A 26703-nucleotide genomic window follows, 5' to 3' on the forward strand; every position below is an offset into this window, starting at 1 on the left:
CATTGAGCTGAAGAGAGCTCGGAGAAGATGTATTTCAGGAGCTGGTGCAGGTAAGGATGCTTCACAGTGGGTTATTCCGTTCTCTTTTCATTGATGAGGTGTTGGTACATATGGGCATGTATTAATGGGTTGAGGAGCATTTCTATTTCTGAAAGGAAGGTTTCAGTTGGTAGTAGTTTCTGGAGGAACAGTCAGTTGAACTGTAGAGGTTTGTTGATCGTTCATGTTTGAAGGAAGCCATAGTAATGGCCATAGATTACATAAATACATGAAATAACAGGAATATTCATTTTCTGACCTTTTTCTATCCTTTCTTCCCAAATGATTAGATGTTTACATTTTTGTCTAACATTTAAAGCTCTAGAACAGCATGACCACCTAAGAATAGTAATTTTATAGCAACTTGTTCTAGTGCATGTACACCATGGGTTTCTTGGCGCTGACGCCTATTAGAGAGTCATGAGAAAAGGCAAAGTTGGCATACGAAAGCTTGTCTAAACAAGCAAGCCGTCAGCGCATTCCTGAAAGACAGAAATTCAGATTCTGTTCACAAGTGAAGTGGAAGAGAATTCCACAAGGTGGACTCACAAAAGGAAAAACTAGGGCCTTCCATGGTCTCTTTAGCAAATGCGCCTATTGCCAGAAAATGTACTGAAGTAGAGGCAGACTGCGAGGAGGAATGTTTCTTTTAATGCTGCTTGAGATGAGTACAGGTGCCAGATCGTGAATGGTTTTAAATACTGTGTACTTTAAATGAATCATGTATTTTATGGGTGACCAAGGAAGTTACATGAGCTCTTGTATGTCAAGTAGCTATAAGTCGCCCTGCGGTAGCCACCTGCAATAATATGAATAATTGAACTCTCCCATTGGCTTTTTTTTTTAATCCGTAGTTGACTTGTCTTGTACAACATTAAAGTGTTTCCCTGACACATACTTGAAGTCCAAAGGGTAAACGTGAGGGCTTGTTAAGAGCTGGAAACATCCGAGTCTGCTTCTTTGTAACAGCGAGCCATGCATTAACCCTTCTATTGTCCCTATCGCTGGCGTGGATAATGTTGAGGTATGTCATTGGAAGCAATTTAGTGTAGTGTTGGAAGGGGCTTGGGGTGATCTGCTGCTGGCTCCTGTTGGCACCTGTTTCCCTTTCCAGCTGTGGAGCTTGTAGAGCTCAGGACCACTAGATGGTGGTGAGATGATCGGCTGTGTGCTCTCTTCTAGAGTCCAAGTTCCCGTCACTAATAATTCTCTCTTCTGCTTTTTTTTGTGGCGATGGCCGATGATGCCTTGAAGTGCTGCCATGAAAATCGTACAATATTTCTCTATACCTCAGTGCGCAATCATGCAGTACTGAATTATTAAAAGTAATTGCAGACTCTTGGTCTCAGGAAAAGGTTTTGAAGTTGAGTGTTGTAATGTCTACACTTGGAGGTTGGTAGGAAAGTGATTTCTTAGTGACTGAAAAACATAACTTTCATTGTTTGTATGCGCATTTTTAATTGGGTACAAAGCAAGAGAAATGTATAAATAGATTTTGTAGGTATTTATTTTCTGGCTTTGATGCTGTATTGGTAGCTGGATATTCATGTAAATAAAAAGATACTTTTTTTCTCATTACAGCCCTTCTTTAGATAAGGCTGCAACAGTTGCACATCGTTCAGCCTTAGGGTTTGGATGCGGATTACCCTGACACCCCCGTCTCCCCACCTGGTGTGCTATTCCTTTCCTAATTCTATCAACAGCCCGTCGTTAATTCCTCATACTAAGTTTTCAAGACAGTGCTGCTAGCTGCTTCTTTGGTCCCGTCTTTAAATCCTCATTCATAATCCTCTAGACAATGCTGCTAGCTGCATTCTAAGTTCTCTAGATAGTGCTGTTAGCTTCTTCTCCAGTCCCGTCGGTAATCCCTCATTCGAAGTCCTCTAGACCAGGCTTCTCCGACGAGTAGCTCTCCCGGTGCCTGTAAGTAACTCATCTGTGTGCAGCCCAGACCACCAAATTAGAAGCTTTTACTTGGTTGAATTATTATGTATACCAACATTTAGAGTGTATAGTTGAGATCAAAATGTGTTTCTTTTCAGAATTCATAAGCTGATATATAGAGATAAATGGCTGAGTTTCCAAAATGTATTTAAGGCTGATGTTTGAGAGATAAATCATATGGCATTTGGAAAACGTTTTACAAATGTTTTTACTTTGGTGCCAGAAGAATTGCAGCTGTGGCTGTTGTTACCCATGTAGAGGTATTCCATATTGACAAAGGTTTTATACATTACTGCTTGCAACCATGCCTAATGCACTCAAGTGATATCTGGTATTAATCTTACTTATGGTGGTCACTAATGTAATCTTGTCTGATGTGGTCACTATTACAATGCTCATAATATTAGTAGCTCTGAGTTTCATTAAACACAAGTTGCTCTTATTACAGAAAATGTTGGAGACCCCTGCTCTAGACAGTGCTGCTACCTGCTTATCTGATCTCATTGGTAATTCCTTATTGTAAGTCCTCTAGGCGGTGCTGCAGCTGTGTCTCGGTTCCCAGTGGTAATTACTCATTCTCAGTTCTCAAGACAGTGCTGCCTCTCTTGTCTCCTTGGTAATTACCCTATTCGAAGTCCTCCAGACAGTGCTACCAGTTGCTTCACTGCTCCTATCGGTAAATCCTCCATTCTAAGTCCTCCAGGCAGTGCTGCAGCTGTGTCTCAGTTCCCAGTGGCAATTCCCCCTTCTAAGTACTCTAGGCAGTGCTGCAGATGCCTTTCTGTTCCCAGTGGTAATTCCTCATTTTCTGTCTTCTAGACAGTGTTGCTAGCTGCTTCTCTGGTCCCGTTGGTAATTCCTCATTCAAAGTCCTCTAGGCAGTGTTGCAGCTTCGTCTCTGGTCACAGTGGTAATTCCTCATTCATAGTGCTCTAGACAGTGCTGCAGCTGTGTCTCTGTTCATACATCCACTACACTCCAAACCAAAACACATAGGTGACATTGTCATTCACAACGCCAATAGCTCTAACTCTGACAAATGTGAGACCTATTGCATTGCAGATACTTGTCAGCGTTCTGATTCATTAATGGGGGCCACTTTTATGTTAGTGCCTGGGATTATTTAGTGTCCCAATCTTTTGTCTCTGGATCTGTACTTGCCTGGGTAGATATGTCTTATCAAGTCCCAAGTTTGCATTAGCATGATTGGTAGACGCAGAGTGGCTGGTCTAGTGTTGACGGGGCAGGAGAGGATGTTCACTTACAGACTGCAGGTGATCGCTAGGAGGAGAATTCAATGAGCATCGAGTTTAATCTTCCCCTCTTACTTCCTGAGTTAACATAAACCCTGCTCACCCAACAAAGCGAAGCATTTGAAAAGGCTTGAATGCTGCTCGCCTTTGCTCCCTTGAGACTATAGCTGAAGCCCAAGTTAAGGAGGCATCGGGGCTGGCCTCGAGGGACAAGAGATCTGGTGCCAGGCCTCCTCATTTCCGCAGCGGCAGGGTGGCACTTTGCCCTGGGGGTGTTAGAGGCAGTCCTCTTTTCTTCACGCCCTTTGCAGCTACATCGAGGTCGCTTTCTTATTGCGTGGAGTTTAAGATCCGCAGCAGTTCCCTAATGAGCAGCAGCGGCTCTGAATACCTGCTCATCTGTCGCAGCTGTACATAAAAGATGTTGCTCCCCTTTGCCGGATTCGAACTCGTGAGCTGCCGCTCCTCTCTTGCCATGAACGTTGAACGCCCTACGGTGGTCATCCTTTTACAGCCAGGAGAGTGAAGCCTGACCGGTCCCATGTACACAAATTTGACAAATACGTCATGCACTTAAATTAGTGTGTACGCTGAGTCTACTTATTCATATCTACGCTTGACAGGCTAATTCATATTGCAGTTGGTTTAAAATAAGGCGGGGAGGGTCGTTGCCCTCTTAAAATCGAGCCTCACCCGCCAACCGCTACAAAGGGTTGAGAGGTGCTGTCGGTAGATGCACGAGAGTGCCAAGGCAGGATTGATGGCCTTGTAATTCTGGAGGCAGGGCGACGTCACTTGCGGAGGCCCTGCCGCAGCTGGCATTCCAGGTATCCGTCACAAATATGTTCAATACAGAAAGGCCTGTGAGTGTCTGCAGAAATAAAGTGACGGCCTACATATTCACACTCCTCGCGTTAACGGGGGCTTGCTAGCCGGCTGTGTTCCACCAGTGTCTGTGCCACGCCTGCTGTGTGGACTCGGGGCTTCGTCTTGCCCTCTGAGTGGCACCTTCTAGTTCTACACCCACTCCAACCGCGCCATTGTCTGCGCTGTGTGCTTGTGGGGAGAGGCCCTCCCAGGAATGCGTCCGTTGACAGACGAGGGAAGTGTGCTCGCACAAACCGTGTTCTCTAAAGCCAGAAGCTGGCAGAGTAACACGTTGGAGAGAAGCCCCCCCACATGTAGGTATGTCAAGAAGAAACTGCTGTAGGGGCTTTTAGGCTTCTGTGTGCCAATAAACGACGCTTGGCGTCGTAGCTCACCTGCTCAAGTCTAGCATGTGGCTTGGGAAACTAAACGTATCCTGTCTTTTATTTTTACAAGGTAACAAAAGCGTTACGTTCTCGTGTGTATTTCCCTGAGCGCCACTACAGACAATCTTTCTTAGTCCCTTGGCTAATATTAGTTGTGCGATCAGACACCATTGGACGCTGCACTCTTGGACCATGGGCATGCTTTCCACCTCTATTCTGTACTTCTTTCCTCCGAATTCATGCTTGTACCAGTGTGTTCTTCCGGGGCCGTATTTTTGCTCCAAATGCGTTGTTTAAAGCACTTTTGTTCCTCGAGAAAAGGAAGTCCACTTGATTTCTTTTGATTTAAAAGAAAAAAACAGTGCGTGAAAATACTACAATCTCTCCTTGAGTAAAACTCGGGAAGAGACTTACCAGCTGTGCTCCATCTTCTGAAAAATACAGCTACATTGGGGCGATGGAGAGGAGCACCAGCATTTCCTTGTCTAATAGTTTGTTCTTATTGATTCTTTATTTTGAAAGACAGTCCCTTAGATAAAGCCCCAGCCAAAATAACCAAGTCCATTCCCACACACTGCATGCAAAGAGTAAACTGCCTTTGTCTCATGGCCTCAGCTGAAGGCCACAAATATATATATAACACTAACAACCTTGGCTCGGTGTTGGGACCGAAAAGTCCTCTGCATGGTAATGGACGTGCACCTCTGCCCTGGGTGCCCAACTGTACTGATGTCTGGATCCCTAATTCAGATTTTTGTTGTCGTAGGCAAGCACGGATCGTGCCCGTGCGCCATGACATAGGCCTGTCTCTCGGATTGCGGTCTTGTTGGATAGGAAGTTCTGCATAAAGTGCTATCCTCTTAGTGATGAAGGCTACTGCTATCCCCAGAAGCTAATCAGCATGAGCGCGGTGGTGGCAGTTTACTGTGTAGTGGTCAGTAGGCGCGGACAGATCCTTTTTAGCCTTTGTCACTGGATTGAGGCCTACAGGCTCACTCATTCTGAAGGATGTAGTGCTGGGCAGTCTGTGCATGTTAAATGTGCATTCGGTACTGAACGCAAAGGATACAATGCTGTGCAGTGCATTCATGTTAAATGCATGTGCTAGCTGTATGTGTGCCTGCGTGGTAACGTACATGCGGGATACAATGCTGTGCAGTGTATACATGCACTGGTTGCATGAATGTGTGCCTGTGAATGGTACAGTGCATGGAGGACGCTGGGTTCCATTTTGAGAGACCCAGGCTTGCATGGTGAAACATGATGAGGAGGTAGAGAAATTTCCCACCCAGACGTATTTGCGCATTGCTGCATTCCTGTAAGCCAGATGGGACACACACGGTGAATTTGAGAGCCAGGCTTCCCCCATACACTTCAGCAGGTGCTCTTTGAATCAGTGATAGGTCACAAGGAAGGGGAATGGGCACATCTCAAGAGGAAGAGGAGGGCGTTGTAGTGAGAGAGGTCCAGTTAGGAATCTCCCTAATAGGACTCCCATTGCGAAGTGCAAGTAAACAGTAGCTGCCCTGATAAGGTTGTTACCAGTGTGCAGGACAAAGTGGGCGTGCCCTGGTTGCCAGGGAAAGGCCTCAGTGAAGTGAGCCGGGGTAAATGTTGTGGGGATCGGCCTAGAACCCATGAGCAGGTAAGGATTGGCAACCCCATATGTCAGGAGGTGCGGCTGTGCTGACACCTGCTGTGCCAAGCAGGTTCGTACCTGTACACAGTAGGGACGTGGTGACCCCGTATGTCTTATTTTCTCTGCTTTTTCACCAGGCTAAGATCGTTAGCGCCCCCTTTCTTCTTCACTCTCAGAACTATCACAACTACCACTTTTCTGATGTTCCCATTTACTGCAAATCTCCTTTATATATATATATATATATATATATACATACACACACACACACAGCAGTATGTTCCATGCACTAAACTGTAGCAGGGGCCGCCTTTCAATCCTGATTTTTCACTTGAAGCTTCTCTTGAACCTTGAAAACTTTTGGGACACCTCACCTACTGAAAATCTCCAAATTCCTGTGCACATGCTAGGTTTCAGAGAGCTTCAACATAGTTGCTCACTCACACCTGTTTCTCTTGAACCCTTGAAAATAATTTATGGCATTGTAGAAGAACATTCATTCTAAATTGTTTCTATCATTCTTACAGACATCTCATTATGTCTCTCACCTCCACATCACCATCTGCTGCCAATTCTGCAATGCTGTGGTCTATGTTGTGTCTCTCAATATGCAGATGATGTAGAAGTACATTAGGTTTTCTTAATGGTGAACACTTCTCCCCGCCAATTGCTTTAGGCATAAGTGTGATATTCTCTTCCACTGCAGGGGAGATGGACCCGTTTCTGTGAAAAATATTGGTGGTTGTGCCATGCCTGATGCTTCTGTGGTGAAGGCAAAATAAACTAAATAAAATAATAATTAAAAACCTCAAGTCTACAGAAGCTAACAAAAACAAAAGTTGAATGTTATTTCAGAAAGCGAGATTGAGTACCGCAAGTGTAAGAATATGTTAATGGTTTCTTCGGTGGAGTTCCAAGTCCGCTTTTGCCATGCGATTTCATCCTCCAATATCACTGCATGAACATTTCCTTCAGGGTCAGCGCCAGTTTTGACAATGTCTGTGGTTTTTCAGTTCCCAGATTGACACGCCAAGTTGATAGCCCAAACAAGTATGGCTTCCATGCACTGCGTGAGTTAACACATGCTGTCCAATTATGCATGATGGTCTTTGGCACGGACATGTTGCTTTCCTGCGGGAGAAAGAAGCAAGCCTCACAGAATGTAAATAAAGTGTGCCTCCTCGTCCTAACTACTCGCACTCCACTGTTCTTTGAATGTGTATCCTCTGCTGTACCTGTGTCCACAGAGCAATAAACTTGCACTATGGTTAGTAACTGCTCCCCCCTTGCCTCCACCCTGAGTCTTCTTGGTATAATTTATTTTTTGTTCTCCACTCGATAATAGTTTAGCATACCTCAACTAAAGGAATTATTCTGTGTTTTTCTGTTAATAAAGAGTTTGATTGTTGACCAGCAAAACCATCATCTTGGGTTGGTTAGTGTTGACTGCCCCTACCCAGAGAACTCAAAATCATTTGTATAACTCCACACACACACCTTCAGCACCAACGAGGCAACTGGACAGAATTCAAAAATACAGAATTAAAGAAAGAAGGTTCTGAATATAATTCTAAGTGACATACATAAGCTTACATAACTAAGAGGCATAGGAAGCCAATTGAAAAAACAAAACATAACGGAGATCACTGGAGCAATTGAATTTGTGTCCAGGACACTGATTGCTGTTTTTGAGGCAATCTGTTACTGTCCCAACTCGTCTTAATAGTGAGTGAGTGAGTGAGTGCTGACTTGGACAAGCACCGAACAGGACTTCTAACACAGTGAGGCAAAGAGGGGAAGGATTTCATAACAAAATTTAGGTATCAAAACTGGCTGGTCAGAATTTTGGTTTGGGTGAGGCAACCCCTGCACAGACGGATTCAACAGTTGAATCAGAGGAAATGAGATTTAGGATTAAAAAAATGACCTTTTACCACAAGATCTACACAACTCTGCATGCTGTTCTGATGGTTATATTTGTTCTGCAATCCAGGCACCCAGTTTCATCCACTGGTGTACTACCTAAACAACGCAGTGTCCTGTGTATTGTAAATGGGGCACTTTGTCCTTAGACAGAGTACGGGCTGTGGTACACAAGCAGGGCATTGATAAATTATCATAACCATACACATATTCATGTCATACTCTCTGTAGGTCTGGTCTAGGCTGGAAGACCATCAAATCTTCTGTGTAGCTCACTTTTTTGAAACCTTCTCTGTGCAGGTGCTTCACTCAACTAGGCCTTGCAGTTTGTCTTTTTGGTCAAGGGGTTGCTCATCTCTGATGCAGTCAGTTCAGCTTAAACTTCTTCAGATCCACTTGACAACAACAAGGTTTCTCCAGAGCCTAGGTTTGTCTCCGGCCTTAAGTGTAGAGAGCACTTGCACAGTCTTGTTCAAGGTCCTTGCCTGTCTGTTTTGGTGTGAGAAGCTTCTCAATAAAGACCAGATGAATTTAAGGTCCTGGCTCATGGGGGCATTATTCTTCCTGATTTGTAGTCACTGGCTGAAAGCCAAGACAGACAAAGTCCAGCTCAATCTTAGGAAGCAGACACCATGACAGATTTTTTAGCTACCGTGCCATATGAAAAATACTACACACTATAAACCATCACAGAAATTTGACAGTGGACAAATGCTGTGATATTAATTTTGAGCCCTGAAGAAGTCCCCTCTGGGAAGAAACGCGTCGGCTACTGGATTTAAATTGCCTGTTAAATCATCTATTTTCAAAAAAGAACACAGTGCGAAAATGGGAACACGGCGATTGAGAATTTCTTCAACCTACACACAATAATTGCTGTCTAAATCGTATAAATACATTTCTTGTGTGTGGAACCTTTTTTGATGTAAAAGTCCAGACATCCTTTACATTTGTAAATGTCGGACAACTGTAGCTGAATGCATCTTCCTGCTTAGCCTTTGCCAGGCAGTATATTGCCAGACGATAAATAGTTTATATAATGAAGGGAGAAGCACCCCACTTACTTATACTCTGGCCCACGCCCGTCACCCACCATCCCAGAAGAAAACTTGGAAACTTGGGAAGGAAGGTTTGCACCATACGTTTTCTATTATTAGAGCTGCTTTTATTTTGATAAACTTAGTTACCAAACAGGTTACTGAAGGAACTATAAAAACATATTTTATAGTTCCTTCAGCAACCTGTTTTGTAAAAGTTGTTTTCCTCGAGATTAATAGCATTTGTTACGCTGATCTTGAAACAAAGCAGCTTGCGCTGGAAGGTAGACCTTTCTCATTAGCAATCCCTATTCTCTGCCACTCTCTCATTCTGTGCACTTCATTTATGCTCCGTCTGGCACAGTGGTCTGGTTCGTACTTGATCCCCGTTCTCACAACCCTTTCAACATCTTAGAAATCCTCAGAGGGGGTCCTCACTTGGAGTTTATTTTTACATATTGGCGGTAGAAGGTTACTGTACGGTCTTGGCGTTTGCCATAATAGGATTCAGATGATTTCCACAGGTTTTAAACGTGCGAAATCCCTCCGGTGTGAAACCACTGGTCTTCCTCCAAGCATTCTTTAAGAGATTATTGAAGAATAATGCAAAAAAGTCCCTAGGTCAGGAGTGCAAGAGAGGATTATGATGCTCAATTTGCTTGTTCTTTTGAATTGCAAGTGTGTTCTTGAAATTTTCGGCCAGTAATAAACCGCTTCAGTTACGATTCAAATTACTTGGTAAGCAATCTTGAAACAAAATAAAACAATGAAAATTCGAATGATTTCTCTAGTACATGTAAAGGAGGATCTTAAAATGTCTCCCCAGAAAGTCAAACGTTGCCTATTCATAGCCTGAGAGGATAAAGAAAGGAGATAAATAGAGGTGAATAGATGGAGCCAGGAAATGGACTAGCTCCATTCTCTCAGTTTTCTGAAGCTTAGGTTTGTAAGACCTTACAGTGGAGTGCAGTTGCTCAAGTACTTTCCAATGGCTAGATATCCTCTCAGTAGGACCGAAGTAGTTTGGGACACATGAATAGTTAGCGATTTCTTCAGCCAGATTCTTGGTACTCAATTAATTGACTTGAAAATCTGATTTATCTGTACTCCGATTTTATTCTGTGATTTGTTGGTCACTTGGAAGATGCTACACCCACTGAGCTCTATTTCTCAGTGATAGAACAAGGCTGGGCTCTTTCAGTCAAAGTAAAGTCAAATTCGATCGACTTTTAGGATGTGCACAATGACTATCAACAATGCAAATTTACATTAATTGCAGAATATTTGCATGTGCTGTGTCTTCTTCTGAAGATGTTTGGATGCAAAATACTCTGCCTGCATTTAGCTGATCAGCTCAGGAGGGAGATAAGCCACAAGTGTGAGTAGATGCATTCCTACAAGGATCTGATATGATTGATTGTGCTGGCAAAAGGTTAATTTGGTAAATTCCTGCAGAGGAGTGGCTGAGAATATGTAGATGACGATGAGCTTGTGGTATTCAAGGCTTTGGGAAGCTACATAATAGATGTGACCTGTGGTGCTGGGCTCCTTCCCACACTTCAACGAAGGGGTGGGTTAGAAGCAGAGCTAACAGTAGCTGGCAGATATATCAGTAGTAATCCTGGTCCATGTTCCTTTCTGTGGGTCCAGTCATGGCTGGTAATGGACAAAAGCCACTAATAGTTTTGACTTATCAGACTCCAGGCCGTACAGCAAGCAGGTGTCGTACGGCAAGTCACCACTTGGAAGTTTTGAACCAAAGTTGATACAAATTGGTTAGATGGGGCTCCATATCTCGGTTTAGTGAGTGGTGCTGCCTTGAACCTTGTGTTTAGTTAGCCCATAATTTGCTTTCAGGGCTTAGGGGATACCCTGAATACAGGACTGGCCCATGAGGGTCTTAAGAGGAATATTCCCCATACAGGCCCCCATCAACTTGTCAATGCCACCAGTTTACTTGTCCGGTCACTAGAACCTTTTAGAATTGGCAGGGAGGTTGATGATGCCTCGTTCTTGGTTTGTATGATTAAAAAACCTTATTATGAAAGCAAAAAGCTACAAGGTCCCTAAGGTCCTGTGGAGTGGGTTGCGTCCCCGGAGTCTGTGATTGGTGTTTTCTCGTACTCTGTTATCTGACTAAGATTTAAGAGGTAGCAGACTGACATCGAGACTGCAGGGATGCTCAGAGTCCATAGATTAACAGTTGCAGAGGGCTCTCTTTGTGGCCTAAAGGCTGCCTCTTTACAACATGATAGCTTTGTTGTGTTTCTGTTGTGGAACATAAGAAAATAAGTAGCCATATTACAGTAGACTTGAAAGATTAAGACTGAAAAACTGTGTTTATGTAGTGTGGTGGTAGGTTGAATATTTCTCTAGATAAAGTACAAACTATAAATGTAACACCAATTCCACTGCCATTTTGTCTGTCATGACAGGTAAAGAGCAGAGAAGATGGAAACCTTTATGCGGTGAAGCGTTCCCTTCAGCAATTTAGGGGAGAGTTGGACCGTCGGCGCAAGCTGGAGGAGGTGCAGAAGCACGAGCGGGTGGGCAAGCACCCTAACTGTGTACAATTTGTGCGAGCCTGGGAGGAGAAGCGACACCTTTACATCCAGACTGAGCTATGTGAGACTAATCTACAGCACTATTGCGAGGAGCGGGGCCCATTGCATGAGCGTCAAGTCTGGGCCTTCTTCTGTGACCTGCTGCGGGGGCTGAAGCATCTGCATGACCGTAACCTTGTGCACATGGACATTAAGCCAGCCAACATCTTCATTTGTTCCAAAGAGACATGCAAGCTGGGTGACTTTGGTCTCATGCTGGAGCTGGATCGGGGGAATCTGAGTGAGGCACAGGAAGGTGACCCCCGCTATATGGCTCCTGAGCTCCTCAATGGGGAATACACCAAGGCTGCTGATATCTTCAGGTGATCATGCAGCCCATGCTGATGACCCTTTGTGTTTCCTACAGAGATTTTCACTAAGAGCAAGGTTATAAGTGCTGTGAATTGTCTGTGGTGATGCAAGGTATCTTACCTCATACTGGTTATAATTTAATACAGACTGAGAAGGAAGACTGTGATGGTGTAAGTTATGTTCTCCAGCATGGTATCTTTGTTAGTCACATAATTGAATTGAGGTTAATTCCTCCCCCCCCCCCCTTTCAAGACTTGTTTCTTGACCCCCCCCCCTCCCCCAAGTGCAATGCAAACTACATCTATAAGAACGTTTCTGATGGATACCTCTAGCCGAAGGTTCCTCACCTTTCGAATTTCCCAGGTGCCAGGTTGGAAAACTCTGACATAGTGCCTGTGTTGAGGGCACTGCAGCCAAATAGCTCCCTTTCTTCTGTGCCCTTCCACGTAAATCTGGAGCCCTCTGTTCTCAGATGTTTAGTGAGTTTTCTCACAGATACTTCTACATTTTCTAAGACCGTGCTTTGCCATAATATCTCCATCTCGAAAGTCAGATTTTAAATCCTGTAGAAATTGCAGTGGGCAGATGTCCATTTCGTACCCTCATGAGATATTTCCTTGGTGTTTGAGTTCCTGCCATGACTCAAGATAATGCGGCAAGTGTGGTTTCATACACCACGTCACATTTGAGGATTACAAGGTTCAGCTCTTTGTGTCCTGTACCTAAGAGAAACGCAATTCCGATCTCCGTCTCCCGTGTTCCAGGATAAAGGTCACCTTCCAGATCTTAACTTTAATGGAATTTGTTGAGGGGTAAAATGTTATCAGCGCAAAAAGAAGAAAGGCATGGGGACTCCTCACCTAAGAGATTGTCCCCACCGAAAGGCAAGTCCCCTTGATGTTCTTCGAATCCAATGGACTCCTGTTTGGAGCAGGAACTGGTAGAGGTAACTCGCCCGAGGAGTGTCTGCCTGAGGAGCCCCCAGTGCCGGCTCCGGGACTCATTACTGTTACACAGCCTGCAGCAGCACCCCCCCCCCCCCCCCCCCCCCCCCCAGCACAGCCCTTAAAGCATATCTGGAGCACCTGGCTCCAGGTCCCGACCCAGCCTTCTTCATATATACAGTGTAAAATCAATGCAGGCGAGCAGCAGTTCCCTCTGGAGCATCTGCAGGCCACATGGCACCATATAAGGCTCTTTTTGGAGTTCTTTAGGTGGGTTCACATGGACTGTCAACTGCGATATCGGAAAGTTTTCTGATGCCAATCTCTTTGCCATTGACCCTCCTCCTGCACCATTGATGCCTATTTCTTTACCCACTGTGCCAGTGCAATTGACAATTCCTGCTAATCCAAGGGCTAAGATGTAGGCAGATGTCTGGGAGGGCTGCTCAATGAGTAGTTGAGGAGGTGTCTACTCACACCATCTATACTGGAGTTGTCTCTTTCATTGGAGGAAAAAAAATCCATCTTCTTACACAGGTCCTACAACCTGTCATAGCCTTTTACTGCCTTTCAATGATGCGCTCATTGACCTGGTAACGGCGGCTTGGGAGAAACCCACATCTGCACCTGCAGTGAACTGGCTCTGCCAGGTGCTATAGACCAGTGCCCAGGGACCTGCACTTTCTGTCCACACTTTCTTCCCCAGAGAGTTTAGTCGTACAGGTTTTTTCCTCAACAAAACAACCCTGTATCCTGTCCAACAGCAGCTCTGGGTAGGGAGTCGAAGAAGTTGGAGGTACTTGGAAAAAAAGGCCTCAAATAGCAGCCTGGCTCAACAGTCTTCTTATTTGGCAGGCATACACAAGTCTTCTGGGATATGGTTGATTGTAGCACTCAATTGCCCAAGCTCCTTGGGGATCACTTTGCTTGGTTCGGGGCAGACAGGATGCCTCCAGACAATAAGAGCTGGTCTGGATAAAGCAGGTTTTGTAGCTAGCAAAGGGATGTTCAGTGGCCCTGAGACGACATGTTTAATTTTGCTCAACTGGCTTTACTTGGGATGATCACAACATGTTAATTGATATTCCGTGTGAAGAAGCACAGCTCTTTGGGGATAAGGCAGACTCTGCTTCGGGGCAATTTAAAGACAGCAGGACTACGTCCTGATGTTTATACTTGCAATCCCTTGCAGAGGATTACCTTTGATTTCGAGGGGTTTCTCCAAAAGACTTCAACTTGCAACATCATCAGTCCCAACAGCCTCCTCTGCAGCAGAAGCAGTTTGTCAGAAAATGAAAGAACAGAGGCAAGGGAAGAAGTTCTCAAGCCCTTCAGCCCTCCTCCTCTCGCTCCCACTTCCCCGCACCACTGATAAAGCTGCTTTAGCTCACCTTTGAAGTAACATGTGTGACTCTATGGAGAGGAGGCATTCTCCTTTCTGCAGACCTGGAACGTCATAACGTCAGGCCAGTGGTTCTTCAGATTAGAGAAAAGGGCTGTACCCTAGCCTTCCAGCAGACTATTCTGACACCCTGTACTGACACTTCTTGCAGTCTGAAGATCATCTACAAATATTGCAGCAGGAGATGGCAGCCATGCTGCAGAACTGAGCAGTGCAGTTGGTGCCAGAGTAGTAAATTGGATAGGATTGCTACTCCCAGTACTTCTGTGTTCCCAAGAAGGACAACAGTCTTGGTCTTATCCTAGACCTCAGGCTTTTGAAGTTTTACATACGCAAGTGGAAGTTCAAGCTTCTATCCCTAGCTTCGGTGCTTTTGGAAGACTGGGTGATGACCCTCAACATGCAGGATTCATATTTTCACATACCGATTCTCCAATAGCACATTAAATACCTGTGTTTCGTGGTAAGTACCACTCACTACCAGCTTGCATTTCTCCTGTTCGGATTTTTCATTCACACCTCGAATTTTCACAATGGCAATTAACACCGCTTATCTCAAGATGTAGGGGATCACCATACTCCTGTACCTGGACGACTGGCTGTTAAAAGCTGGTTTGTCGCAGATGATGTTGCACCACCTGCAGGCTGCGGCATCCTTGCCGTTGAGCTAGATTCTCCTATTAACTTGCCCAAATCAAGAGCCCTCTCAGTGCATTCTGTTTAGAGGGGCAGTATTGGATAAAGCATAACTCTAAGCTTTGACTTCTCTGCAGAGGAACTGGGACATTCAGGATATGATTCCAATGTTTTGGCGGATGCTCAGATTCTAGTCTGGAAGATTCTACTCCTGTTAGGTCTGGTGGCATCCTGTATCCTCCTGGTCATGCATTCACGCTGGAACTTGAGAACGTTCCAGTGGCGTCTGCAGCCAGTGGTTCCAGCATGGTGGAGATCTGGCAGACACCATTGCAAACTCTCTGGATGCTGCAGTCGACCTGGCCTGGTAGTTGGCAGAGGAGAACCTGATTCAAGTGATGCCCTTCTGTCCCCCTCCAGGCGTTGCCTTGGTATTGACAGATGCATCCTCACTAGGGCGGGGTGCTCATGTGGAAGAACAAGATATCAGAGGCTTTTTTGGTTTCCAGAGGAGCAGGTACTTAACATCAGTGAGCTCAAACTGAGGGTAACACTGCTGGTGCTGAAGGCCTTCCTCCCTTCCCCTCGTGGCCAGTCCATCCAGAGTTGATGAACAGTATGACTGCAGTGTGGCATGCCAATTAACTGGGAAGTGGGATCTTATCTTCCCTGTCAGGAAATATTGAGACTGTAGACTTGGGCACACCAGCATGGAATTCGGCTGGTTAGCATCTGTCTGGCTGGCTCCCTGAAAACCAGAGCTGGCAGCATCAGTTGGTATGATCTTGCAACTACATCTCCATCCAGAGTTGGTTCGGAATATCTTTGCTCAGTGGGGCACCCCAGGTGCATCTCTCTGCCACTCCCAGCAATGTCCATTACCTGTAGCTCTGTGCCATCTTGTATCTATTGTGGAGAGCCTTGAGGCATCGGTTTTTATTGAAGGGGAGCTTTCCACTTCACTACACCTTTCCTCCCAAACTCTTGATTTTTGAGGGTCTGAGGAGGATTCGCCAAGACAGGGTCCAAGTTATCTTCAGCATCCTGGATTGACAGAGAATGGTGTGGTATGCAGACCTGTGCTGCGTCCTTTGGCACTCTCTCTCTGTATTTCTCAGGGTAGACAGCCTCTCCCAGTTGGAGGATCAAGTTCTGCACCACAATCTCCAAAGTCTACACCTTCAAATCTGGAGATTGAGCAGCGGCATCTGAGCTTCTTTCAGGAGCTACGGAAGGTGGTCAACAGGATCTCAAAGGTGAAATAGATTTTTCGCATGGTGTGTTGAACAACACTTGGATCCCTTGAAAGCTCGCCTATCTGAGGTCCTCCGATTTGCACTCTTGTTAGCCCAGGAGGGCTGCAAGGTAGTTACCAACCAGGGATACATAACAGCCTTGTCTGCTTTTTTCTGCCTCCCAGATCAGCCATCTCTTTAAGTCACCTGTGCGGATGAGGCTTCTGAAAGTACTTACAAACAGGGGTCCTTCAACTTTCTTCATGATGCCCCATTGCTGGGTGCGCCATTTGAGCCCCTTCTCCGTTATTTACAATTGTTGATTCTTAAGACTGTTTTTCTTTTTGTTACCTTGGCAAGCTGTGTCAGTGCGCTGTGAGCACTTAGGGTCTGCCTGCTGTTCACATGCTTCTTCCCAGGACAAACTTGTCCATTAGAAATAAATAGTCTGTCCTCCCCAAGGTGGTGACCCCCTTTCCATCCGGGGCAATCCATCACACTTCCCATTTTTTAACCTCCATCCCATCCTGCCAAAGATGAAGAGTGATTTACACCGGTTGGATCCCAGGCACAGGTTGGATCAGTTACTACCCGGACTGCACCAAAGAGATACGGTCAACAAACCAGCTCTCTTTTCAAAACACAGTTAGCAAGAAATGCAGGGCTGTCCAGAATCCACTTGATAATTTTGTGTGTCAAAATGTTCTATGCCTTGCAAAGAAGGAACAGCCAGAGGGAATCCGGGCCCATTCCACCACTTCAAAATATTTAACCTTTGCTTTAGCCTTGGGTTCCCACGTTTGATCTATGCAGGGCCATGCCATGGGCTTCCTTTCTGTTCTGGGATATCTCACCTTGCATCATTCACCATTCCATGTATTGTGCTGCTGTTTGTTTGCGGTGAGGTTCCCACCTAACATTTGTTTTTACTTTATGTTGTTGTTGTTGTTGTTCAGTGCCACCTCTTCTCTTTTTTACAGCTCGAGAGGTGTGTTGGGTGGCACAACATTGTGGGAAGGGGAAAGTCACGACCCAGATATTTCTGCCTCAACAACCTGCCTCCCTCTTGTGTGTTTTTCTTTTCTTGTTGTCATGATATACTGGGATTCTTTCCATAACCTTGCTTTTTGTTTCTTTATGGACATGGAGTGCCCCCTGCGCCCTTTCCGCCCTTGTTACTGTTTTGCCTGCCATTTTATTGCCTTCCTCCACAGTGCTGTTTTGAAATGCCCGGCATTGTTCTGTATGCGGCTGGAAAGCCACATACCCTTTTCTTCACACCATCGCTAAATCCTATTGCTTGGACTTCTTAATGAGTAAGGATGGGTATTTAGCCTGCCCTGTCCGCCAGGATTTCTTCATCTCACAGTCCTTCATACCCATAGAAAGGTGAGCAATCTGAAGGTAGAAGTGTCCATCAGAGGAAAAAGCTACTTACCTTCAGATCATTCTGCTGAATACCCTATCTACCTGCAGATTCTTCACCAATTCCACCAACCCTTTTTGCATGATGGTTATAGGCTTTTTTAAATAAGGTCCAAATTAACCCTCCGGAACTGTACTGCTTCAGATGATATATTTCCCTTACCTCTGCCTTTAAGGAAATGGAAACATTAGACAGCGAGTTTGAGGGTGCCAGGGTGGGTTGTGTATGGCTCCAGTGACATCACCATGACGTTGTTTCTGGTGTAGAGATGAAGCAAGTGTCCCCTACCGGCACAGGAGGGTTATATTGGAAGAATTTGGATGCAGACTGACACCTGGAATACACAAAATGTTCCAAATCTGCCGGATAGATATTATATTAACCAGAAAGATCATTATCAAAGATAAAATACATTTTCTTCAGCTAAAACCCACAAACACAAATCCCCCCCCCCCCCCCCCCCCTTAAGGGTCATGTTTACCATCCCACACACCATCATGAAATTGAAAAACTTAAGGAACTTTTTATTGTTTTATAGCAATAAGACAACTTGCAGCATCCACCACTAATCAGTCTTTGGAACATAATCTTTTAACGTGATCGCGTTGCGATCCCTATGAGGTTCACAAACCAGTATGCAAGTATTACTAGTGATATTTCCACCAGATATCTTATAATATTTCTGCAAGCATCTATAGACCTATTCTTCAGTGTTTGTATAGTTGTCCATAGAATTGGAAATTTAATGGGGATATATAGGAGATCCCCTTGGATATTTTTAGGGTTTAGCCTGCGCTAGTGCATGCGTCTTGCTTGTGAGACACTCTGGTATGCAGAAAAGGGCTTGTAGCCCGCCCATTGCTTACCATTTGTTGGCTTGCGTGGCACTCTCTTTGCAGCATCGTAGTTCGTCAAGGCAAGCCTAACATGTCCATCCCTCTCTGTGGAGCAGGGAAAAAGCACTGAATGATTCAATTTATCAGTGCCCTTTCCGCTGCTCCCGACCCTTTTGAGGTACTATATTGTTCTTTTTCACTTTTAGTTCCCTGCCATTAAAAGAGGTGTGACTGGCAAAAACCTGCCTAGCAGGACAAAAAAATTGCAAAGATTTATTTTCTATAATTAGCTTTCTTTTATTTTGCCAACTATTTTTCTCACTTCACACTCCTGTTTTCTTTTGTTTTTGATTGTGGGTGCTGTTCTCAAAAGATGAGGATTATGTTATTGCAAAGCAACATTGTTTCTTTCTTATGTGTAATTTCTGAAAGGATGCATTAACACATAATCGTGCAGTACACCCCAATCCACCCCACCCCACTCCAATCTACCCCACCTCACCCCACACCAATTGTCCCACTCAATCCAATCCACCCCAGACCAATCAAAGCCATTCCGCTCCAATCCACCCCACCCCAATCTAAACCACTCACCGCAATCAACCCACTCCATTCCCCCCACCCAATCCCACTCCAATCCAAAACAATTTGCCCCGCTCCGGCCCATAACGGTCTGCCCCGCTCCGGCCTATAACGGTCTGCCCCGCTCCGGCCCATGACGGTCTGCCCCGCTTCGGCCCATAACGGTCTACATAACGGTCTACCCCGCTCCGACCCCCCCCCGGCCCACCCCACTCAATCCCGATTCACCCCACTCAATCCCGATTCACCCCACTCAATCCCGATTCACCCCACTCCAATCCAAAACAATGTGTCTAACTCCAATCTGCCCCACTCTCATCCAATCCGCCCCTTTCCAATCTGATCCGCACTTCTCCAATCTGATCCGCACCCCAATCCAATCCACCCCGCCCCAATCCAATCCACCCCAATCCAATCCGCCCCAATCCAATCCACCCCACTGCTTTCCACTCCAAATCACCTCATTCCACTCCAGTCCACACCAATCCACCCCACCCTAATCCCCCCATACCAATCCACCCCATTTAATTCTACCACACCACACTCCAGTCCAATCCACCCCACTCTGCGACACTTTCTGCCACTGAAAAACGGAATTCTAAAACTCTACTCCCCCCCCCCTCCCCCCTACGACACTCTACACCAACAAATCCAGTCTAGCACACTCTACAAACCCCCTCTCCCCCACTCCACACCACTAACTTTTAGCCATGCTGAACAGCAGCCACACGTGTACAACATGCCAAATCCACATTGCCAAAGCCAATAGCTCATGTATAGGTGAAACGTACTGGCTTTGCCAATGCTTGTTTATTCATCAAAGTACAGTTGCCATAGGATTACATTCATTGGTTATATAACTGTACATATCAATTGCACTTAACAACAAACTGGTCAGTAAACAAAATAAAAACACATTTTCAGGCATGTAATAAATACAGGACTATGTTCACATGTAGTGCAGTAGTATTGCATCTCAAAACATGTTCTTGCCAGATGCTGTGTTTGGAAAAATGCTTATATCTGATGGGGCCTCATTTATTAAGTCTTACAGATGTTGCTGCATCGGGGTGTATGACAACCACATAAATGTGTGTTAATGTTATTAATACTTGGTGATCTGAGGGGACGGACCAGATAGCACTGGTTAGCTATAAAGGTTAGTGATCCAACTCGCAATTCTGGTCTGTGGACTCTGGCATACTTCACGAGTTTATTATGTAATTAAGACCAATAGGATCATGTTCCATTTAGCAATTGTTTCACCACCCTCTGCTTTGAAAATTATGCAACACAGTGCTCTTATATTATTGTAGAAATTTGGATCGCCATTTGTGAATCTGCAGTGGGCAAGATGCTTTCCAGTGCATTGCTGCACTAGGAGTACAAGACCTGCACATTTAGAGGCAAGCTTTAGGCTTGTAAAAAAATAAAAAAGTACTCCAAGCCCAGAAGGCATGCACCTGGTTTGTACTGAGCAGCATGACTGTTGTATGGTGATACTTTCACGTTCAGTTCTCCTACCCATCCTTTTACCAATCGCATCTGTGCCAAAAGGTAGTTTAACTCGTAGTCTGAGGCATTTAACCTGCCCTCTGCAGTCAGTATCTGTAGTTTCTTTAATGGTCTTTAATCTTCATATTCGATTGAGTAGTATAGAATTAAGGGACTTAAATATCTTATGTAGGAGAAATCTACCAGAAAAAAGACATATTCCTATATCGTCTTGGTTATGCTCCCTTCTACAACTTCGTATGTGCTGGGGGTTAAACTTGTACTTGCAGGTACTTAAAGGTAGTCTGTTCCAGAGAGAAGTGCAGCATTGGAAATTCCTGACAATTCTGAGAGGAAAGATTGATTGGTTATAAACAAAACATCTTTCTTCGGTTGCAGGCTGGGCAGGTCACTGAATTAATTCAACTCCTGTATGACCAGCCCAGGTCAGCATTGAGCATTGGCATCCCTGCGGTAAACTAGCGCATAATCCCCAAATTATAGAGATAGAGTGTATGTAATTATGTAGTCTTATGTCGCTAGTAAGATGCTTTTGTCTGAATAGTGCGGCCAGTGCAAATAGCAAATACTACTTCGATACGGTCTTTCACCAGATCTTGTTGCAAAGGTTGGAGGAGGCTGGCATTGTGGGCCCTGCACTGGACTGCTTCACCTCCTTCCTTTCGGAGAGGACCTTTCAGGTAACATCCCCCCCCCCCCCCTTTCACCTCCAGGGTTCATACTATTAAGCAGGGTGTGCCGTAGGGCTCCGCTTTGAGCCCAACGCTCTTTAATCTGTATGTCCAGACAATAGCAGTGGTGGCCAAGAGTAGAGGGCTGACAGTAGTATCATATGCAGATGATACGCAGTTGGTAGTTGCTCTCTCCGATGACTGTCTGCATGACGCTCATACGTTTTGGAGCGGTCTTGCTGCTGTCGCGGAGTGGATGACTGCCAACTGCCTCCAGCTCAATGCCAATGCCAGCAAGTGTGAGGTCTTGCTGGTCGGGAAAGATCCTGAGCACTGGAGTGAACGCTGGTGGCCTGCTACCTTGGGTTGTGCCCCCCCACAACCACCAAACAGGTGGTGAAAATTGTAGGTTTCTGGGTCGACTCTGCTTTCAGGCCCAAACTAAGAAAGTGGCAACAACGTGTTTCGGTATACTACGGGGGCTCAAACCGCTGTTGTTTTTTTTCGATCCATCCATCAGGCAGATGATCGTCCAGGCCTCTGTTCTGTCGAGACTGGGCTACGCCAGCTCGCTCTACCTGGGGGCAAATAAGGCAGAGATTATAAGACTGCAGAGGGTCCAAAATGCAGCTGCCAGAACTTTCCTTGGCCTTCCTAGAATCTGCTCCATCACCAGTGCTATTCGTCAGCTACACTGGCTGCCGGTGGCCAGACGAGTGGAGTTTAAGTCCCTCTGTATTGCTTTCAGGATCTTGAATTTTTCCTCTCCTGGCATCTTGGCCAACCTGCTTTCATCATACACCCCCACCCGCCAACTCTGTTCGGTAGGCCATCACCTGGCGGTTGTTCCCCGGGTAAGTAGGGTACGTGCTGGTGACGCGCCTTTCGCACACTGGCAGCTAAACTCTGGAACTCACTCCCTATACACATTCGGAGCATTATTAATTACTTGACTTTTCGTAAGGCTATCAAGACTCACCTCTTCCCTTCACTATAGGCCTCCTTCTGCTGTTCACTTTCCTCCTGTCTGCCATTTGCGCTTTTGTTAAGGCTATTCGACTCTCCTCTTTCCTTTTCTACAAGCCCACTTCTGCCGTCTGTTGCCCTTCTGTTGCGATTAGCGCTGGGATGCCCCTTTGCTGGGGCAGCCGTGCGCTCTATAAACCGACTTAACTATTGAGGACATACCTATCGAGATCCCCTATGTGCTGGCCTAGAGTGTGATATGATCAGACACATCCTCACCTTGACAATAGCGACTTACAGGACTATAAAGTCTGACCCCTGACCTCATATCCCTCAGGATCATGTGCAAGTATTCCTAATCCATTCATTTTAAAGCTTTCTCCATTTGTATTGAGGCAAGTGCTGACAAAGTGCCGGTGTTTTTGTGCTTCACATTCTTAGTAGTGAAACAATCGAAGGCAATCCATCTAACTAAATGCAATTTACAATCCTTTATTTACACTGTGTATTCGCTCATGCCTGAATTCCGAATCTGTTACCAACCATCTTTTAGTGATTTATTTTCCATGTTTAAGACTGCTCTTATCTACGTTTTTGTTTTTAGACCTATACCCCAGATATCTACTTTGAATGCCTCTCATTCTGTCTATGTATTTTCTGTTGATCTGACATTACCTATTTTACAATCATGACCTTTTGAAGGTCACCTCTAAATACCCCTTCCTGTAAAGAGATTGCTTGTATCCTCAAGGTTGAGATTGTTTGTTTCACAGCTTTTAAGCGGCCTTTTCTACCAGATCAGAGGTCTGTGGTTTTAGAACTAGGTTCACATCTAATCACCATCTTAGCCTTCTGTTTGTAAACGAATTGCAGCCTAAACATCCCACACTGAGCATTGTTTGAAAGGCATTAGAATTTGTCTGGGCGTTAGGGTAAGACAAGGAAAGAGAGGCTGTGAGCGAAGTGCCACAGAGCCAGAACTAGCGTTGTTATCTAGGTTGCTGTATGTTATAGTTGACTGTTGCATGGTCTTGAACTCCTTTGTATATTTTTATATGGGGGTGCAAGACATTCGGCCCACCATCCCCTAGCCCTCTGGCCTTAAGCTGATGCTCTATAATAGTGCCCTCTAGTTTGGAATCTTCCCATTTTTGCTTGGCAGACCTCCGGTTCTGCTCACCACTGCCACTAGGGACTGTGTATCAAGTTGTTTGTCACCTCTTTCCTCCTTGCTGACTGAAACGCGTCCCAACCCTATTGGTTTCAGGGTGGCTCCGGGCCCTGGCGCATGGGGCTCTCAACTGTCATTGCCTTCGTCCCCAGCTGCAGTGATGATTTCAGATAGCTGCAAGTGGTTGGGTCACGCCACTCTCCTCTTCTTGGGCCCTCCATTTTCTTTCTCCAGGCAGTGATCATGTTTACAGGCAGCTGCAAAGACCAGGCTGTCACTTACTCAAAAGCGTGGTCCCACCTGGGTTCTGTGCACACCAGGCCCAAGGACACTCCAGCCTTTGTGGGAGATCGGGGAAGCTCACTAGGCCCATCATTTTGTGTTATCCCCATTGGTAGTCATTACAAGTCTTGGATCAGGCAAGCACCATTATGACTGGCCTCTGGTATAAGCAATTGCTGATGGGGCTCTGGATATTCCAACACATTGGGTGTGTCCGAGAGATGCCATCTGCCACCAGGACAGTGCTGATAGTCTCAGCTACAAGGTATTGCTAATTAGAGGGATTGTTTGCTGTGCAGAATTCAGAATTTCATCAGGGTGTCAAACGTATCACTCCCGTTCATAGTAAATGCTAGTGTTCAGCCACGCCCCTGGGTGATGGTCTTAGAGATGATGCGCTATTCCCATTGAGGCAATGCCCTACCTAAGTTCAAAACCCACATTCGCCCCAAGTAGGTTGATAAAAAACAGCTTGCGCCGTGTGATAGCATCTTTACTGATATTCACGAACAGTGACTATCTCTGCCTTTACATAGGATTCCATTAAAAAAAAATTCCCAGTGAAATATCTCTTTAGAAAAACCCTTTTAAAACGAAATCTTAACCATGCTTATCAAGGATTGGTGTTTTAAAAGGAGAAAAGGCAGCTTGCATAAGTATTGCAGTACTCAAGAGAGGCAGTACCTTGACCCCATATTTGGATTTTAAACACCGGGAAAATGAAAGATAATGCCTTGGTAGGTTTGCATAGCCTCCAGACTAAACATAAAGTAAAACCTGCACTCTTGTCTTTAGGACTCCAGACTGACCTATGTATTCCAGGAGGTACAGGCAGCGGAGCAGTTTACAGCAGCAATGTCGTCCGTCTAGCCATTCTCCTGATACTCGGGCTGGAGAAAGGGGTGTTCATCAAGTCAGCAAAATTTAAATGGCAGAGTACCAGGTTTATGAACAAAAGAACCATTTCTTCTCCATCGTAGGATCTTTGCTGATATATGTGAACACTGATAAGAATAGCATGCTTCCTCTGTAAAATTGCTATTGTGAGAGTTTCAACAGAACCAATAAGCAATATTGACAGCAGCCTAAGCAAGCACAGTGTTATCGACCTTCTTTCTGAACCACCCAACTCCAGCCAAAAAGTAATTACATTACACTTGAAGAGATGTCAAAAAGATATACCTGGATATAACCAAATTCTCCTTCAAATCAGATTAGCTATTTGTTGACTTTGAAGAATAGCACAGGGCAACCTCTATCAAAAGGGCACTTTGCCTGTTGGATTTTATTTTGTATATAACTCTTTCACAACAAAGTAGAAAAAACTCTTTAAGTAAATATGCAACCTACCAGAGGGATGGCAACATTAGTGGCTTTCTTAGCTGCAGTGTCTGTGTGGCATTTCTCTGGCTGACATCTGCAAAGTGGATAGAAATCAAGTCGCAGAGCTGCAGGTTAGTAGTGCTGGTTTTTAAGCTTAGAGCAGACCTCATAGTAGGACAGGTGTTGCTCCAAAATTCCAAAGTCTTTCATTAAGCTGAGCCTCATTTACACCTTTCAACATTGCTTTTGTACATGCAAGTCTATAAAAGAGCCACTGCTTGGGAAGAAAAATAGTTACTTGCCTGAAGCTGCACTTCACCAGCATTTGTATCTTTAATAGACTCAGGATAGAAAAGGTTTAAAAATGCGATTGAGAACTAGGAATCTTAGTGAGATGGAAAGGGGAGGGTTCCTGATTCTCTGGGTGTTAATTCAAATGATTGAGTTTTTACTCTCAAAGAAGATCAGTTATTTGATTTGCACTTGGGTAATTCTGTTTCCGAAGTATCACTTTTTTGCTTTTTGGGTTACAGTGTGGTAATTTCTTATGTGCTGTTTACGGACTTCACAGTAGGCATGTTCATTTATTTTTAAGTTTCGCTTGCGCTGTGCTTATGAAATCTTTTGTTTTTAATATTAATTAAAAGGGACTTACATCCCACCCCCCTCTTAACTCGCTTTACATTGATTCCTGTGCTTGCCACTTACTTTTCCTGCATTTCTATTGGCTGTAGCATATTTTCCTGCATTTACCAATGCTTGTTCTCGGTTGTCTTTCCCGTTTGCGACTGACTTTTTGGGATAGACAGATTTATGTCAAACCACTTATTGGATGATTTGTTATCGGCTTTGGATTTTTAAATTTTACTAGGAGCCACAGTGTTGAGAGTTGGTTACCCTGAAGTGCTGGGAAACTCGATCGGTTTCATCTGATGACTGAGAACATATCTTGTTGAAGACCTTTAGGAATTTGAGTGGGAGAGCCTTTTTCCAGAATGTACAGAGTGGTGGCTTGTGTATCCTTCGAGTATTGTTCCTTTGGTGTGTACAGTCGATTTATCCCATGAATTTGACCAAGAAACTGTTTTAGCTTGATGTTGGTTTAACTGTTGGTTCTTCATGGCCACGCTGTGTGAAAAGATTAGGGTAAGGGTGGATCTCATAGTATCAGATTTTTTTTGAGGTGTAGTTTGAAGATGGGGTTATATCTAAAACCTTGTTGAGAAGTAGCCTGTTTAACAGTATGTATCATGGTTAGGGTAAAGGGTGAGTTTGGGAAGGTGGAAAAGTGTGCTGATAAATGTTTGAAGGAGAAGTTGGCCTTTGTGATCTCCTGTTATGTTAGTAATTTGTGGTAAATGATAGCCAGTTCTCGTACTCTACCACTAGTTCTGTTTTTGAATTGGATCTTCTAATTGTCTGGAACTAGGTTATCTAACAGGAACGAGACATCTGAAGTGAACCATGTTTCAGGATGGTGCAGTTCTTTCCTTCAGTTTGATTTTGTATTTCTAGTGAGTCTTTGGATACAGAATGGGCATTTATGAGCGAATAGGGCACGTTACACCGCATGTGTTTACAATGCATGCCATTACAACGACTGCATTATTACATCGCAGACCATTACAACGCAAGTCATTACAACGACTCGCTGTAGGGGGGGCTCTGGATGTTGAAATAGCATACTGTACTATTCCAACTCCAGTCTTTG

The 26703-nt window shown here is 44.8% G+C and overlaps 1 protein-coding gene across 2 annotated transcripts in view; it reads left to right on the forward strand.

The window, feature by feature from the left end:
* The window catches only part of PKMYT1 (protein kinase, membrane associated tyrosine/threonine 1), a 272843-nt gene that overhangs the window by 72358 nt on the left and 173782 nt on the right, over nucleotides 1–26703 (forward strand). For both annotated transcript variants that reach the window (XM_085618492.1, XM_085618491.1), the window contains exon 3: nucleotides 11524–12014. In XM_085618492.1, coding sequence (XP_085474618.1) covers nucleotides 11524–12014 — 491 coding nt within the window. The remainder of the gene's footprint in view (nucleotides 1–11523; nucleotides 12015–26703) is intronic.

This window comes from Triturus cristatus, chromosome 7, assembly GCF_964204655.1.
Source record: "Triturus cristatus chromosome 7, aTriCri1.1, whole genome shotgun sequence".
Classification (NCBI taxonomy): domain Eukaryota; kingdom Metazoa; phylum Chordata; class Amphibia; order Caudata; family Salamandridae; genus Triturus; species Triturus cristatus.